Raw genomic sequence first — 12,219 nt, 5'->3', positions numbered from 1 at the left:
TTAGATTTTACTAAATTTCTGTTGACCTTTCAATACCTTGTTTCTTTTTTTAAACCAAAAATACTGGTAACAAAATATTACCAATGTTAATAAGTCGGTTAAAAAATAGTTCCCACTGGACCAGAGTGGCTCAGTGGTTGAGCACTGACCTATGAACCAGGAGGTCATGAGTTCAATAGCCAATCGGGGCACATGCCTGGGTTACAGGCTCAATCCCAGGTGGGGGGCGTGCAGCAGGCAGCTAATCAATGATTCTCTCTCATCATTGATGTTTTTATCTGTCTTTCCCTCTCCCTTCCTCTCTGAAATCAGTAATATATATATGTTATATATATATAAATCAGTTCCCTCTGATTTGGGAAGCTTAAAAAAAAAGTAGTAAGAATTCACCAAACCCAGAATAACACCAACCTAATGAGCGGCAGCCATTGGTACTTAGCGCTATTTGATCAGACAATCCTGATCAGAAAATAAAGTTAGGTGCCTTTTGAAAGACAAGTGCCAAACTGTTGCTATTTTACTAAAATGCAGCAGCTAATATTAAAAGCACCACCATTGCTACTAGCAGATATGCAACCTCTCTATAAAAATATAAACCTATACTTAATATTTAAAAATATAGCAACCGTAGTAATAGCTCTAGTAGTGTTATTTGACTTTACAGTCCCCTTAAAGGGCAGACATTAACAAAGATTCTATTATTCATATGAACCTTGTGGCAATTTTACAGCTGCCTGCCTCAAGATATGGAGACCTCAGCTCTGGAATTCTGATGAGCCCTCTCCTCACCACCCCTAGCTCCATCCCAACCTGCACCCCCATGCTACTGTACTTAATGTCTGAACCAATTTGGACAAGCACAAACAGAACCTTTTAACTTGTGAAGCTAACACATTCACTCTCTTCTTTTTCTGTGTGTGTTTTTTTTTAAATGGCACATTTGTATTTATTTCCTAGGTTTCTTACTTCCAGTCATAACAAAATAGTGATCATCATCTTCCTTTTTCTTTGCAGTAGGCTTTTTATCCCCACTCACTGCTTCCTTAACAGATGAGGGTGGTTTCCTGGTGGGAGCTGGGGCTTTGCCACCTTTGGGAGGCCCTCTGGCTGAATGCGGGCCCCTGGTGGCAGTCTGTGCTGCCTTTGACACCGCGTGTGCTTTGGCAGAAGACTGAGGAAGACTCATCACGGAGAGCGGGGTGCGACCAGGGGACTTGGAGGAGCCGGGTCCTGTCTTCTGAGGCTGCTTTTTGGCAAATGAAACTACCTTCTTATCTTTCGATCCCTGTGCTTCTGCAGGAGTGACTGAGGATACAGAAAGTGGCTGGTTTAAGTTCAAGGCTGACTTAAGTTTCTGTGCTGGCACTGCCCCTGCTTGCAGGGCTCCGTCTGAAGGCTGAGACCGTGTTCCTAGACCTGGGGTTACGGTTTTGGAACTGGGTTTCATCATTTCTGCAGGGGACTGGACAGAAGGAGGTTTAGGTAGCTTCGGACACTTTGATGATGAATTCAAATGTGCAGCTGAGTGACATACTGCATTATCCCTGGAGGATGTATGACTGTGTTTCAGATGCTTTAGCTGCGTTTTCCCTGAACACTTATTTGGCAAAAGTGTAGAATTGGGCACATCTCTTGATTTCTGGGCTGGAGTAAACTTGGCCTTTGGAGTGTTGGGTGATGAGATACATTTTCTCAATGACTCAGATCCACAAGGTGCAGTTCTTGGTAAGGCTGGGGAAGAAGTGCTTTTACCTCCTAAAGTTAAAGAAGCAAGTGAGGAAGCTGCATTGTTGGAAGGAGCCTGTGGCTTCTTTGCTGTGCCTTTTGAAGATTGGAGTTTGAGATGAGAAGATGCTGCTGGGGGATTTGGCGTTTTTGAACGGACTGACACGGAGCCCGGGTGACCTCCTTTCAGGGAAGGTGCTGGCAGCTTTTCTCTGCTCCTTGGAATACCAACTGGCGTGCCTGGTTTTGATTTTTCTTTCTGAATCATGCTAACTGCTGACATCGGATTCATTTCAGGAGGCTGGGGTGTTCTGGCAGGTGAATCGGGCACATTTTCATTAGAAACGCCTTTTTGAAACGCTAGAATTTTTTGTTCTAGTGTAGCAAACTGTAATATTCGACAGGGGTCATATTTAAGCAAAAATCCTTGAAGAGTATCCCAGCCTCCACCAACACGGACCATGACATGTTTTCCATGAAGCATCTTTCCCCCAAAAGAAAGTGAAAAACAAAGTTGTAAAACCGTAAGGTTCACAGTTACAATTCATTAGTTAGTAGTCACAATTTCTGATGTCTATGATCTATGAAATTCAGATACTTGCCAATAAATTTACTATAAATTGACACTCCTTCTTTGTATTATTGAAGGAATAAATTTAATCCATATCGAATCATGTAACTGACAAACAGTATCCCCCAATTTGTAAAACGGTATTTACACACAACTTGCATCCTAAACAATCCAAATGACTAATATGCAAAGTTGCAAGGGCAATCTTGTTCAACAAAGAATTGAATATTGAAGGAAGAAAAGAGAGAAAAGAAAGGAGAAATGGGAATTTACAGGAAAAAAAGCCTCATAAAAAATAAATTATTATGAAAGATAACAATCACTAAAATGTGTACTTCACAATTTAATAAATTACTTTCATATGTATTATATCAATTTAAATCTTCAAAAACTTTGATATAATTTATTACTAGTTCTTCGCAGATGAGAAAATTACGGCTCTGAGCGATTAAGGAAATTGTCCCAAATCACACTGCTTGGCCTGGCCTCCCATACACCAGGCTTCCCCAACACAAATGGTGCTTTTGTGCAGATAAGATACATCCTGAGTCTGCTAGCACAGAACAAGCTGGATTTCAACCCCTTGACCCCCATCCATTAAGCAGGAAAATCTGCACAACTGTATGAGATTGCCCTAAAAATTTCACCTCTAAACCCCATGCTCTGTGACTATCGCTACTCATACTGCTTTAAAAAGAGAAAGCAAACCCAAAGAAAGTACATGTAGGTGTTTCTGCGTGTTGGGGGTCAGGGGAAGTAATGATAATATATAAAGTAAAAGAAAACATGGATGTCAAAATTATTTTTAAATACTTTTATACTCTATTCCTAAGTTGGGAATAAAACAGCTTTTTTATCCGAAGTAGACAGAATGCTGAACAGTGAAACTTCAATCTCCTCAGCAAAGGAGATGATCAGTTGCAGACTGCAGATGGGACAAAGGAAGGAAATGAACGTGTATATCAGCATATTGGTATATGTACTGATGCTGTGTCGATGTAAAAAGGTCTTCTACTTAACACACAATGTGTATATTACTACAAATGGCAATGTTTCTATTTTCTTTTCTTATTACATTTAATCAGATTAGATGTGTTGATTTTTTCTTATGATGATGAAAACTGATTCCTTTTTAGAAAATCTGAAAAATGGAATAAGTTACCTGAGATATACAAACATTTCCCTTCAATTATATTCGGTGAGAATAGTCTCCTATAGTTAGCAGTTTGTTGTGTTAAAGATGTTAACCTAAATTCATTATATATTCATGAAAGCCATTTTTTTGTACAGTGAAATTCTTTCATTAATAACATCAATTTTTTAAAAAGTTAAGAGCAGAATAAAAGATTGGTTAAGCAACAAATCCCATTTAAAAACAAGATCTGTATGTAGACAGAATTAAATGGTGGACTTACTCTTATAAAGAGTATTTTATCTCCTAGTCGGTACCGTCCTTCGGATAAGTATTCAATAGAAAACCGATGAGAACAACTGCAAGGGGGATCTTCAGCAATGTGTGTAACCTGAGATTCAAAATAAGTAACAGCTAGTGCTTGTGACAAAAAGTATTTTGTTCAACACTAAAATGCAAGGTTATTTGATAGCTGAGAAAGTCAAACTCAAAGATAAAAGTGTAAAGACAATTCAACTTCTAACTATCTCTTCTCCTTCACTGGTTGACATGTATTGAGATTAGACGCTGGCTGACCCATTAAAACTAGCAGCACTGCAGTCCCGAGTCTCTCTTTCTCGCCCCAGTGCCGGGCTTGTGGTGCTGCCCTGACCACGGGAGAACGCCTGTGAACATGTACAGAGTAGAGTCCATTCAAAGCACATTCACTAAGCCACATTAGTTCATTAAGTTTGAATTCTTTTAAGCCCTGGACTAATGTATCTGTGTCAAATCAAAGATGGGCCAGTCAGATGAAGCTCATGTAAAAACTCTCATTTGTCCCTAACACTGTGCTAACTTAATATGAGGGACTATCTAGATCTATTCCAAAGTTACTTTTAAAATAGGCAGAGACATTTATATCTATCCACCCAAGATTGGGTAAAATTCTAAAAAATTGCAATGCAAGAGGCATTTTCTAAAAGTGCTCACTTTGTTTCAATAATCTGCTAAGGAGATGAGAGTCGGGGAGAAAACCGTACTTCCACCCCTTAAGAAGCTTGCAAAATTTTTAATTGCAGCAAATATCTATGAAATGATAACTAGAATATAAAAAACACTATAGACTGTTATTACATTAAACAACACTTTCCAAATGTCTATTAGTAATGACTTGTTATTTCCTTAAAATTTTGTAAATTAAGCACTTTCATAAAGTACTACAATCCAAAAAGACCACAAAATCTAAGCAACAGCTGAAGCAGAAACAATGTTTGATACTCAGCTCACCTCCATTCCTTGTCATATTGTAGTCATTGCAGAAGGCACAGCCTGACCAAGTGCAATTCTATTAACTTCTATGTAATGATAAACAGCTAAAGTTAAGAAGACTTTCCAGTTGAGACTCGCCATCTTACATATATTCTGTCACGGGGAGCGTCCAGAAAATCCCCATCAATCGGCTCCCACAACTTTCCGCCACCTGTCTTCTCCAAGTACCAGTGTACCTTTTACTTAGACACCTTAGTAGCCCAGAAGTCTCTCTCCTTGTCAGAATTAGAATTCCTGCCAATCCTACCTTCTAAATAGAAAAATACCTGTGCTCCTTTTGCCTTATTTCCACTATTACTGCTCGAGTTCAGGTTCTCATCATCCTGTGCCTGGATTATTACAATAAACCAACATAACTTCTGCATGGCCATGGGAGTAATCCTTATCACTTACAAATCAGATGATAACACTACTATGTTAAAAAAAAAAAAAAAGAAAGAAAGAAAAGGACCAATGAATCCTTATGGCCCATAGTACCCTTCATGGTGGATTCTAGCTTTTTTGCCCCAACTCCATTCCTCATCTTACACAAGCTACACAAAGTCACCTTTATCATATAGTGCCTTGAACTCACCAGGAGTGGGAATGAGTACTAGTGTATATTCTAAGTAAGAAACATTCTTTTAAACATAGCATCACCTGTGGCAAACTCGAAGACTAACACATCATGGCTGCAAGTGTGGCAGCTACTTACAGCTTCATGCAGCTCTTCATGCTGACAGCACGATTTGGGGATGCTGATGGAATCTTCAGGCCCAGAAGTATTAAGTAAGGTCTCTTCTAACTCAATTTCTTTCTCAAGTTTTACTAATACTGGTGGCTCAACCCCATACCTGAAAAACAATGAGGAGATTTCATCATTCCAGCAGTCTTTCCCAAGCACTTCCTTGCTATCACAATTGGGCTTATTTTATTTTTAAATGAAGTCTGTATGAGTCTCTTCCACCGATTATTTTACTGGCATATCTGCAAATGCTTTTTAATGTCCCACAGATTGCCAAAATTCAGATGGTAAACTTCACACCAGAGCACATATTTGGATTACTGGATGCTCTCAATATTCAACCAAAGGTTTTAAAAGGCACCTTAAAAATCAGCCTGTGAGTAACAATGGGGCTGAGGTAGGTGGGGAAGATGCAAGGCTCAGCGTTCTATCAGCTCCTCTTTGTGTCCAGAAGACTTGCCTCCCCTTGAACTGCTAAAAGGCCACATGCCCTTACTTTATTCTTAATATAAACATTTTAAGTAACCACTTTTACAGTTTTACACTAAATGAAGGCAAGTTATATGAGCAGGCATACGTGGGCACATGATACAGTTCACACAAACAGAATAAAGAAACAGAAAGAAAAAATAGAAAAAGTTACTTTATTCCAATAAAAATTATTCTTTTATTTATAGAAAATCATGTGCTATCTAAAATAAAGTAGCTTAAAAATACTTAGGACATTGAAATCCTGAAATATTGTGGAATACATACCTTGACACAATTCGACCAATTTCAAGAAGACAAAGATACACTTGTCTTGGATCTTTGTGCAAAACTGTGAAAAAACAAACAAACATATTCTAAGAGACAAAATTAAATAGAGAAATATATTTCTGGCATGGAAGAAGTAAAATAAAAGAATGATGAAGACATTACTTGTTGGGAGACTTTAAAAAGACACTTTTGTCATCTCCACATATTATCATTTTCCACTAATTTTTTTAAAAATGGTTGACAAGAAGAGGATGAAAACTTGCCATGCATCCTTATTTGTATAGCATTTTAATTCTAAAACAACTAAGGGCTTAGGTAACATTAAGTTATTTATAATTCAGACCTCTCAACAGGAGATACATTTGAAGAGATACATCACTTCGGTTTTATTCTCAACTACCTTTAGCACAGGACTATGTGGTAATGGGCTTCTTAAACTCTTCAAAAAAAATAGAGGAGGAGGAAGCCCTTCCTAACTCATTCTATGAGGCCAATATCACCTTGACACCAGAGCCAAAAAAAGACATCACAAGAAAAGTAAAGACCAACATCCTAAGGCATTTGACAAAATCCAAGTGAATCTAAAAATCAAGTGGATAAATAATTTGATGAACAGAATTAACTGGTGAATATAATAGAATCAGGGGCATAGAAAGGGAGTGGACTGACAATTCTCGGGGGGAAAGGGGTGTGGGGGTGCGGGAAGAGACTGGAAAAAAATCGTACACCTATGGATGAGGACAGTGGGGTGGAGGGTAAGGGCAGAGCGTGGGGTGAGAACCGGGTGGAGGGGAGCTATGGGGGGAAAAAGAGGAACAACTGTAATAATCTGAACAATAAAGATTTAATTTTTTTTAAAAAAACTTACTACAAAGCTATACTAAATCAAGACAGTATGTTACTGGTATAAAAATAGACATATAGACCAATGAAATGGAATTGAGCATGCAGAAATAAACCTGTGTGTTTATGTTCAATTGATTTTCAACAAGGGTGCCAAGACAACTAAATAAAAACAAGTTTTGTAATAAATGGTGCTAGGAAAGCTGGATGTCTACATGCAAAAGAATGAATTTAGATCCCTACTTCCACCATATATATAGAAAAACAAAAACAAAACTAAAAATAAATCAAAGACCTAAATGTAAAAGCTAAAACTATAAAATTCTTAGAAGGAAACCTAGGTAAAAATCTGTGGGACCCTGGATGATTAGGCAATGGTTTTTCAGATATGGCACCAAAAGCACAAGCAATCAAAGAAAAGATAAATTGAACATCCAAATTGAAAAGTTATGCATCAAAGGACACTACCAAGAAAGGAAAAGACAACCCAAATTATATTTCTGACAAGGGCCTCGTATCCACAATAAATAAAAATCTCCTACAAGTCAATGAAACAAGACAAAATTACCCTCGGAATTGAGCCAAATATGTGTATAATATATTTCTCCAAAGAAGATATACAAATGGCCAATAAGTTTAACAAAAGATAAAAAATATCTTTAGCCATTAGGGAAATGTAAAACACCACAATGAGATACCACTTCACACCCACCAGGATAGGATGGTAATATAATAATATGAAAAAGAAGAGGGGAGGAGGAGGAAGAAAGAATAATAACAAGTATTGATGAAAAGATTAAGAAATTGGGACCCCTATGCGCTCTAGTGGGAATATAAAATGGTATGCCCACTCTGGTAGTTCCTCAAAAAGATAAACATAGTTACCATATAATCCAACAATTCCACTCCTAGGTATGTGCCTGAGAGAATTTAAAACCAATGCTTACCCCAAAAAATTGTACACAAATGTTCATAACAACAATATTCATTATAACCAAAAAGTAGAACTGTCCATTAGCTGATAATAAATTTTTTAAATGTGGTCTATACATACAATGGAATATCATCCTGCCATAAACAGATATGAAGTCCTGTTACATGCTACAACATAAATAACCATCATGCTAATTGAAGAAGCCTGACACAAAGGCCACATATTGTATGATTGGTTCCATGTGTTTGAAATATAAATCCGTAGGGAGGAAAAAATAGATCGGTGATCGCCACAGGATGAAGGCAGGGAGTAAATAATTGGGCCTAACTGCTAGGTATGGCTTTTCTTTTTGAGTGATGGAAATGTTCTGGAATTAATTAGTGGTGATGGTTGCATGACATAGTGAACATATTAAAAACCACTCAAGGGTAGGTACATTTTGAAGTGATGAATTTTGTTATATGAAGTATATCTTAATATTTTAATGCTATAAAATAGAAGCTTCACATACTTAAAATGGTTATGATTGTACACTTTGTTCTGTATATTTTACCACAATTAAAAAAATTTTAAATTAAAAAGGAAACTACATGCTAAGTCTAAGAGTTCTAAAAGAGATCTTTAAAAAAAATTAAGCAAAACCAAAAAAACCCCTGATTATTACAACTTGTATACTAAATGCACCAATATCATAGTAGTTGTAGATCACCTAACTTCTTTTTCCTGTTCTTAGAGTTAAAAGCTCTAGCAAACTCCTAAACCCTAATAATAGTTATGTGATAAATTGCATATATACTGACTTCTTGAACGGAAATGACATTGTTCTCTGATTTATAAATAACATCTATTTATACCCCAAACAGAAAGCAATAAAAAGGCCTATGCTTGACTTTAAAATTCATACCCAAAGGATTTATTTTGAAAAATTTATTCAACTTGTTTCTCTGAACACACAGATATACTTTTAAATAGTGTATTTATTTTTTTTAATTGCTTTGAGTTCCTAGTAAAATGTAAAAAATGAAGCTGCTCATCTCTCTGAGACCTTTAGAAAGTGAAAACATTAGCTCTTCAGCTCAATGCCTAGGAATGAATTAATGTTATTGGCAGTGCTTCATTTAGTTTATACTGACTGTAAGGACAGTGTAAAAATGTCTACTACTGGGAATGAGAAATATACAATCTAATATCCTTTCAGAAGTAATAAACTGGAGAATTGAAAGCACTTCCTCTCCCCTCTGATCGATAGAGGCTGTACGTGCCATTAAATCAACCACATTGTCAATAATGATCAGCACACCCAGATTAAAGCAGGGTGCAAATTGGGGTGAAACATCAACCGAATCCATATTGTTTTTTATTCTCTAGTGCACAGGCGCATCCAGAGGCACAGTAAATGCGTGGCAGTGGGAGCAGCCACCCTGCGTGCAGGCAGCAAGGGTGTGCAACATCAGTCAAAAATTTTAAAACAATAATAAAACCGACTAAAAGTCAGTTTGGCTTTTATTATCACCATGAACCAGCAATTCTAAACAATGTCAGTGATAAAATACTTCTCTCCACCAGAGCACACTACCCTGCCCTTGGAATGCTTTGCTCCTATCAAAACATTATAAATTCTGTGTGTCTGTGTATACACATATATAGAGAGATATAGATAAATATGTATACACATGTATAAATGCTTTGAGGAAATATACAGTCTAAAACTTAGTTAGCTTTCACTGTAGTCACTGCACAGAGTATGTCAATAATTATTCAGTAGAGCATGACTTTTACAAATGAATTGTCAAAAACATTAATCCATTTAGATAATCAAGTTGGCAGCTGCTGTTTACAAGGTAAATCTAAAGCCATGAACCTGCATCCCTTAGTCTTCTGTTATTTCTATAATTATCTAGTTAAAGAGGACTTACTAGTAATTTAGACCTGGTAGAGTAATTCTTGATGAAAACATTAATTAGTAAAGCATTCCTCCAGAAACTTCCTGTAGCCAATTCATTCAGGAAGTAAAATATTCCTAGGGTATTCTAGATATATAAGATCTTTAACTATACATGAAAAGCTTAATATATTTAATTTAGAATCAGATTCAGATTCTCGAATGATTTCACATATACTTAAAGTGCACATTTTTCTAGGAAAATGAGATGTGGCATTAGAATCCTTATTTGGAAAGAAAAATTAGAAATGCGGTATTTAAAAAATCCTAATAAACATTAAACAAAATAACAACACTTACCTAATCCTTCAGATTCAAAGAGGTACGTCTCATCAACCCCAATGTGCCTACACCAGTGAAGGAAGTTCGCAGTATTGTCTCTAGCAAAGAACGAACCAGAGGCAGCATCTTTCTTACAGGGCACTTTTCTCATTGGAAAATTCTGGAAAAAACAAAAGAATAACTTCAAAAATGCATCATGGATATTTTTATTAGCTAACCATTCTAATCACTGAAGAAATATTCAGTGCACTGAATGCAACTAAAAAGTATACAACATTAGGTAGCTTCAAAATTATTTTGTCTTATTCTCCTTTAGTATAGTTCAGAAATGATCTGGTTAAAATTAGAAGTAGGATCAAAGCATTTCTAACCTCTTTCTTTTTGAAATGACACAAAAATCTTTTTAATTTAAAATAAATTAACTTTTAAAAATGACACTCTAATAATTCCAAAGTATATCTCAATGGTGTCTCTCCATACATAGTTCAATACCAACACAGAATTATTGTCCTGTTAAAGGTTAATAGACAACCTCATGTTTGCTTCCTTCCCTATTCGCAGATTCATAAATATGATTCTGAGTTTCCTGAGGAGACTATCAAAAAGGAAGTAGTAGCCCATTCTTAATTCAAGTTCTTTGAAAACTGATGATCTAAGTTTTACAGAACCCTAATTATTTGAGTATGTGAATCAAGAATATTTAGATAATCCTGCTGAGGTTGAGAGGTTTTTAGTTTTATTTCAGTTTAAATTTTTACTTGAATAAGCAATTCATGCATATGATTTTTTAAAATGCATTAGTCATAGTAGACACAACGTAAGTGTCTCTCCCACCCTACCCCTCAGTTCCTCTCTCTCTAAAGATAACCACTACTACCAGTTCCTTATATACCCCTTCCTGTTGCTATTATTTTCCAGAATTAAAATAGTCTTGTTAGTTTCTCTAATGTATACAGAATATATGTCCAACATCTCCTTACCTCTGGTTCTTCAGAGCTGTAGGCTTTCACCATGTTCTGAAGAACATCAATCAATTGGCATAACAGCACTCCATTATCAAGCTCTTCCAGTAATCTTTCTGCCTTAACTTCAATACCTAAGAACATATCCAACGTTAAGATTCTTCTAGAAATAGTAAATTCAAAGACTATGGTTAAAATTTAATTAAATGTAACTAGATTATGGCTGAAATACTAGACAAATGTTAGACCAGACTATAATCATTCACTCTTCGAAGATACAGCAGAGAATGCCAAAATAAAAAATGACAACTGAAAAATGTCTGTGATGTAGTACAGGAAAAAATTATTTGACATGTCTTTTATTTCATTTTATTTTTAATTATTTTATTTTCTATTATTTCATTTTTAAAAGACCAAAGTGCTGTATGTTTCAATATTCACTATTAAGGTTAAGTTTTGATTCACTGCACATTACTACTGCTTACACAAGAAAAGTTCTCTATAAATAAGATGGAATTTGTTGCAACTTAAAATGTAAAGATAGTAACCTAGCAAAGACTCAGGGAATACTAACTTTTCACCTCTAAAATACCTTCTTTGGAAGCTTTATTACACAATAAACTTTAAAAAAGTTTTCTTCTAAATCAAACTGATACTAGATATCTGAAGTGAGTGTATGCTGTGTTTTAATTATCTCGGGAAGGTCACAGATGAGCTTCAGATATCTTTTTCACAAAAACCCTGCAATGTTACATGAAATTCTGTACTAAAAAGAGAATTTTTCTGCAGAGAAAATTCAGGGACCTTATCATATTGTTTAACTGAATAAAGTAATATGATGCCAGATAGTCTCCAACCTGACATTTCCTCCTAGGTCTCATGAATAATCATTTTAACTGCAACATGAATGCCATTCAGAATCCCATGTCTTATACAAATTAAAGGGTGGGGGGTGGAGGGAGAATCAGTAAAATATAGATTCCCAAATTATACCTACATACTTAAAAAATGATTTTAATATTAACAGTGAAAAT

The 12,219-nt window shown here is 35.9% G+C and overlaps 1 protein-coding gene across 1 annotated transcript; it reads right to left on the bottom strand.

Annotated features, from left to right (window-relative positions):
- Positions 1 to 929: 929 nt before the first annotated feature.
- GAS2L3 (growth arrest specific 2 like 3) lies at positions 930 to 11,250 on the bottom strand. The gene is made up of 6 exons (XM_081084704.1): positions 11,204 to 11,250; positions 10,242 to 10,383; positions 6,220 to 6,283; positions 5,434 to 5,572; positions 3,712 to 3,819; positions 930 to 2,209 (listed from the first exon to the last, which is right to left on the bottom strand). The coding sequence occupies exons 1-6, from the start codon at positions 11,234 to 11,236 to the stop codon at positions 947 to 949; spliced, it is 1,749 nt and encodes a 582-aa protein (XP_080940830.1). The 5' UTR covers positions 11,237 to 11,250; the 3' UTR covers positions 930 to 946.
- Between the last annotated feature and the right edge of the window lie 969 nt (positions 11,251 to 12,219).

This window comes from Myotis nattereri, assembly GCF_964212035.1.
Source record: "Myotis nattereri genome assembly, chromosome: 2".
In the NCBI taxonomy this organism is placed as follows: domain Eukaryota; kingdom Metazoa; phylum Chordata; class Mammalia; order Chiroptera; family Vespertilionidae; genus Myotis; species Myotis nattereri.
Note: the sequence above shows the minus strand (reverse complement) of the source record. Positions and strands in the feature narration are given on the sequence as shown.